Genomic DNA, 6,820 nt, shown 5'->3' with positions numbered 1-6,820 from the left:
GCCTGTGTTAGTTATTATGTAGGGATGATGCAAGTGCCATCCCTATCTTGTTTTTATTGTTTTTGAAGGACTGATATTAGCAATCCCAACATTTTCTTCCTTTTTTGAAAAGTTTTTTCTTTACTTGTTTTAAAATATTAGCTTCTATTTCAAAGCTTTAACATAAATAAACTATGTTTCGTATCTGTTTTTACTCTTATAAAAAAAGTTATTGCGCAGAGAATATACAGTATACTAGTATACTCATTACAGTATCAAGAGTGAAAACAACAATTTTCAAATATCTAAATAAAACAGCTAAAAACACTTATGTAAAAAAAATAAAAAACAGAAGTCCTACGTATAAGGTTACACTAGTATTTGCGTCCACATTTGCTTTCACATTAAATAAATACATCCGCTGTTACGATACTGCCATTAGCGAGTTAAGTGACAGACAAATATAGTCAAAACCGCATAGGCGACGAAAATAACAAAATTAAATAACAGATTGAACAATCGCCAAGTTATTAATATTTTTTTATTAAAAAGAAAGATGACATTTCGAGCTAATGCTCTTCGTCAGATCGTTCAGTTTACAACAAAGGCGCATGCGCAATATTCAAAGAACTTGCATGCGTCGAGGAGAGTTGTAAAATTAGACTGTAATAAAATACCTCAGAAAGAAGAGGAACTTTCAAAACATTGTTAAAAATATCAAAAACAAATGAGACTGCTTCTGTCGCTATTTCTGTAATAATATAGGTGCATTTGGGTACAAAAATGATCTTAAGAAAATTTAAACGTATGTCTAAACTTCTCAAAAACAGAGAAATGTGTTTGAAAGAGAAAAGAAAAACGAGAAGCAGATTGAATTTTGTATCAGGTACATGTGAAAGTCATGCAGTCATGGTTTTTCGAGCAGAAGCACAGATGCTGACATTCATGGTAAAAATTTACCTTCCATATTACTCTGTAGACCAAGTGGAAAGTCTTACTAACGCTATGCCCTGTAGACCAGTAACAAATAACTTATGAGCTAGGTAAGCAGAATGCATCTCGCTAGATAAGGTCTTGTACCATACTGTAATGATATGTTAGCTGAAAAGCTAAGAATTAAGACTTTTTCAATAATCATAGACTAACTTACTGACGGAAGTACAACTAAACAGTTGGCAGTGTGTGAAGTTTAATGCAATAATTATTTTGAAATTAAAGCTGATGCACATCTATTACGTTAACCAAATTGGACTGCAAAGATTTTATCTAATAATACAGTATTATCACTTGATAAACTGAACTGGATTTAGTAGTCATGCAACAAATGCTAAGATGGCGGTTAATCATTCAGTTTAATCTATGATCAAAGAAATTTTTCCATGGACTTGTATTGTCAAATGTTGTTATCATATGATGTATCTAGCTGCTAGAAATAGTTGCAAAACGCTCCAGAACAGTCTTGAAGACCTTTTAAGGGACGTGTATAGCCATTTTTGTTTATGTGCTAAACGCTAAAGCTTTTAAAGGAAATTCGGTCAATTTCAGACTTAACGATGCATAAGCATCTGGCACCTGGTCAGACCAGATGGTTGTGGGTTAAGCAATATATGGATAGAACTGCATTACAATTATATTACACGTCACGTGTTATAACATATCCTAAACATACCAATAGACATAAGAGGTTTACTCGACTTTATGAATTATTCATTGGGCTTTTCCAACTTACTTAATATTCTATTTCAAAGCGATGCTCCGCTCTTCCACAGGCTACGTGTAGAAATAGAGGGACTAATAAAAAAAATTTGCTACCAATTGCATAGATGCGAAGTATGAGCCCCCAGTGGCATAGTGGTATGTCTGAGGACTTATACTGCTAGAAACCGGGTTTCGATACCCGTGGTGGGCAGAGTACAGATATCTCTTTGTGTAGCTTTGTGCTTAATAGCAAACAAATAAACAAACAACAAGCGAGGTATGATAAATCGGTTAATGGCATTATTGATGAATGATAAGAAAGTATACCTAGCAGACCTGAAAACAATAATGCAAATATGAATAATGAAGAAATCGCCAAGATCTGTTACTCAGCCAGAGAAAACATTCTACAACAACCACAAAAAGTAATGTGTGAAAAAAACAAAACAAGAAAAAAACGGATATTTAGGTTTGATGATCCAATCTTCGAGCACGCTAAAATTGTGAATCCTCTCTATGAATGCTAAAAATTTAGAGCCAAGAAGCTTAATCAATATTTTAAAAGAACTTGCGCTTTCAGACTGCTCAGTTGGTGAGATTGATTAAGAGTATAGAACTCAGTGTAATTAATCTTCCTGAAAACATGAACATCGATGTGATTACTTATGTTTACTTCTGTAATAATTTCCTTGACTCGGTATCGATCCTCGATATATGTAACACCAGGCAAGCGCTCTACCAACTGAGTTGAAATGGTTAACCCCCAAGTACCTCCTAGTAAGACAATCAAATTCCAATCCTTTCCTTTTTATAAACAATGCCTATCCGCGGGCCTTACGGTCTCATTCAAACTACCACACTTCTATTGAATACTAGCGATACATCCTCTCTTAACGCCATCCTATTGGTACTTTGCAATGTCCCAATTAACCTGGCTGAATGCTTGTTCATCATTAGAAACAAACAAAAACAGGTAAATGAAACAGATTGTCAGCATCAACATTAAATGCAATCAGCCAATATCGTTATAGGTTGAAAACTAAAAACATTTCAGCACTTGCTCTTGAGCTGGATGCTCATATGAAGGTTCAATCACGTAAAAGCAAATACCACTGCCACTGAGAGCACCTACATGCTCTTCTTTTCGGAATCTAAATAAAACAGTTCTGATATATATTTATTTAATTACTGATTTCTATTCCCAGGGAGAATAGGCTGTTACATTTTTTCTAAAAGAATAAACTTGTTTTGATAGAAACTTTGTTTTAATACAATGTAAAAGTTGGGGTTTTGCGCAGATAAGTTTGTGTAGCTTTGCGTTAAACAAAAAAATGAACAAACACTTAGTGTTAAAAATGAATGACTAAACTATTTAAAATTGAACTAGCATTTTGTGTATGCTACTTTGTAATTCAACATAGAAAACATTGTTTTATTCATTATGAATATAAATATTTTGAGCCTAGGTTGAAATAGTGAAAACTGGAATATCCTTTGCTGATTGAACTATGACGACAATTACAAGTTATGTTTGGTCAAAGTTGTCATGGAACAGAGGCCACAAAGTGACGCCGTCCACTGGACAAAGAAAGTAAGGTGATATTCAAAATCCAGACGCACTGTCTTGGTAGAGTTCCACTTGGCTTTAGTCCTGACTAGTTCGGAAAAGATTCTTCTTGAGAGATGGATGGAAAGTTAGCAAGCTATTCACTGATTCTGTAGAAGCGATCGTCCATTTGTCTACACAGGTATGCACCTATTTTTTATGTTGTGTCTAAATACTGTTTTCACTGTACTTTAAATGTGTCCAATCTATTTATTTCTCACATAACTGTAAATTCACAAACTTATCAACTACAAAACACTACCTTTATTTCTTGATTGAAACTGCTGTTATATGTAGGTTTACCACAAGTATTACAAGCAGACAGAAAGGTAGAAATTTTGGTGGAATGTCACCAGGATTTATTGTGAACTTGCTGAAACAATAACGTGCACACTATCCCTAAATTCATATCTTGAGTTTAAAGGAATGGTTTTACCGAAAGAATGGCTTATTCTACACATATAAGTACTCATGCCATGAACAAGAGAGTTTAGCCAGGGAAGCAAGGACAACTGATGGTTGTTGATATGGAATTTGGTGCTTTTCCTATCCAAGACCACCTTGGAAGATCTCCACAGGATTCCTAGGCCGTTACCAGTCAGAGTATGGCAACCCCAGCTCAGGTCCAGACCAGGCTTAGACGAGAAGGACTGGACATACCGCCAGTTAGGAGTTTTCCCCAGCAGGCAAGACAGCGGGCACACACGGATCAGGACTAGAACATTCAGGTAGTTGAGCAACTACTGATCAAATAGACATTGAAGCCTTGCTTTCCGAGCCACTGAGCAAATTTTCTGATGCAAAATGTCACTCAACGTTTCAAGAAAATCATTTCCATAATCTAAATGAGTGGCGAGAATTGTCTCCTCTCTACCATTTTCTCAACCTTTGAAATTCACTAATTTGGTTTAATCTACCTTTCTTTAGGTCATTATCATAACATAAGAGCTCTGGATTGAGCGAAAAACATCGTCGGCAATGGATATAACGAATATAGGCCACACTTGCTGTTAACGTTACCGACTTCTGAAGCTTGGCCTATCTACTATATTAGAATATTTAGTTATGTGCGAGACAAAATGACGTTTCAATCATTATAAGCTAGAGCAAAGACACCGAAAGACATATTAACTAATTTTTACTGAGTATGAACAACAAAAGTTTTGAGAGTTTCAGAAAAATGAAAATAAAGTAACAAAACTATGAAATTAAAACTGAATTTTATACTTATAGTTGGAACGTACTACAATTTGATTTATCTTCAGCTATTTTTCAAACATTTCATAGAACATCATGGTGGGTTTTCCTCAAACCTAGTAGTAAGTATTACAGATATCTCTCGAAATATACGACAATTTTCATAGAGAATGAGCTGTTATCATTAAAACTAAATTATAAATGCATGGTAGGCCTACACAGAAAAAAGAAGCACTGTGATACTGGTACGACTACTACTACTACTACTAGCGGTAGCAAGCCCTGATAATCCTTGTTATTGTTAATGTTATACATTGTTTTTTGTAAGTACTTCAACAACAATAATACGCAAATTGATGATCATGTTGAATTACAATATAAAATGTTTTCTATTTCTTATACTAAATGGTTCATCAAAAAGTAATGTAATTGTATTTGTACACTAAACGTTATCGTGAATGGTATTAGCACTCTACAAAGTAAATACAATTTTAGTGATATCATTCTAAAACTCATAAAATGTATCCAAAATTACATTAGATATTAACGTTTAACTTTAATAAGAATATTATTTTTAAGCGTTCCTACCAATGTACCATAACATTAGAAATAAGACATTTCCAATCTTTTAAACTCGGTCGCTAAAGTTATGCTTTCTTCAAAGCCAAAAAATCTTTTCTAAATTTTAAACCTTAACAAGGCTTATAACGTTGAGACAACTATTATGTAGTTACAAGCAAAATCTGACACTGCTTTAAATTTATAATTTTAATGCAGTAAACTTTAAACATTCTTTTGAATGTCATACTATTACTAACACTACTAGTACTACAACTAGTACTAGGGTGCCAAATCACGTAACAACTAGCCTAACTACGTAAGCTAGCATATTATCTGGATTTTTTGAAACATATAAAAAAACAGTAGTATTATACAAAAACATGAAACATGTTAAAATTTTCGCCTACTTTTAACATTGTGTCTTCATCCACTTCAGGTTCGGGTTCTGCCCAATCTACAGCAATTTCATGCCCCCACAGCTGGATTTTACCTGGAATCAATTTGCGACGTGCCATAGCTGCGGCTCTATGATTTTCATATTCAACGAAAGCAAAGCCTCTGTTTTTAGTTTTGTCCGGGATGCTTCTATATAGAATAACGTCTACGACTCCTTCAGTTATTTTTTTCATTTCTTCTAGTATTTCCTCCCTTTCTTTCGTTTTCGGAATTCCTCCTACAAAAAGTCGACAATTATCCACTGACTTACATACACCAATAAAGCGGCCTTTTCGAATTTCAAAATTGTTCAGTTCTTTCACAGCCTTTTTAGCGTCCAAAGGATTCATGAACATCACAAACGCGTAACCACGATTGCTTCCACTAAAATCCATCATTAACCTAACTTCATAAATTCTTCCAACTTTTTCAAACACAGGAACAAGTTCGTCTTCGTAGAGATCTCGTGGAATTTTCCCCACAAAAACTTCACTTCCCTTTTGAGGTGGAGGTCCTTCCCAATTTGGCGGTGGTCCAAACTTTCTCTGGCCATTCTCTTGAATTATCTGATACCCAGTTCTCTCCATAAGACTTAATAAAGCTGCTTCTTTGGATCTGGATACACAGGAGCCCATGACTGAAGCTTGTCCCGTTGGTGGAAATCCTAAGGAGTAGTAACTTGGCATATTTCTTTAAACGGGCCTACCAATTAACAAATTGTTAGGATTACGAAGCACCACTAAGAACTTAATCCTTTCAAATAAGTTACTAAGCCTATAAAATAAGGTCACGACCAATAGGCGCATGCCACTGGAGCTAATATTTTGAAACAAAAGGGGCCATTTATATTATTTATTTTTGCAAAGTATAACAACTCTTAAAAACACAGCTATTTTATATTTTTCGCGAGTACTTGCTACTTGCATTATAAAGTAGGAGTATTAATTTATAACGTCACTAAAATACATAAGCACTAAATAAAAAAAAAGAAGAAACTAACTATTATAAAGATGCCAGAACAACTTATTAAAGAATATACAAAATACATGAGAAATATCTTTGAAGTATTATATCGGATCTAGTTAAATTGATATTCTGTAAAACTACAGAATATGAGGTTTTCAACTACACTTGTTTAAGTTAAAGCAATTGTAACTAACAGTTAGTGGTTTAATACTACGAAATAAATAATTCTTAATTTTTATATACAATTTACAAGCGCCCAACGTTAAAAATAATTACACAATAATATTTATTAAAACTAGGGACCAATCCTACCAAGACTCTAAATGTTTCGGTGTTCTACTCTACTATCCTCAGGAGTGAAAGTTGAAGTTCGATTAA

At 34.1% G+C, this 6,820-nt stretch overlaps 1 protein-coding gene across 1 annotated transcript in view; it reads right to left on the bottom strand.

The window, feature by feature from the left end:
• LOC106468648 (probable RNA-binding protein 46) overlaps positions 1-6,181 on the bottom strand; it is a 47,028-nt gene extending 40,847 nt beyond the window's left edge. Inside the window, exon 1 of the mRNA XM_022397003.1 lies at positions 5,449-6,181. Within this exon, the coding sequence (XP_022252711.1) occupies positions 5,449-6,162 (714 nt within the window). The 5' untranslated portion in view covers positions 6,163-6,181. The remainder of the gene's footprint in view (positions 1-5,448) is intronic.
• Positions 6,182-6,820: the final 639 nt, after the last annotated feature.

This window comes from Limulus polyphemus, unplaced genomic scaffold (assembly GCF_000517525.1).
Source record: "Limulus polyphemus unplaced genomic scaffold, Limulus_polyphemus-2.1.2 Scaffold3097, whole genome shotgun sequence".
NCBI lineage: Eukaryota > Metazoa > Arthropoda > Merostomata > Xiphosura > Limulidae > Limulus > Limulus polyphemus.
The sequence above is the reverse complement of the archived record's forward strand: the minus strand, read 5'-3'. Positions and strand labels throughout refer to the sequence as shown.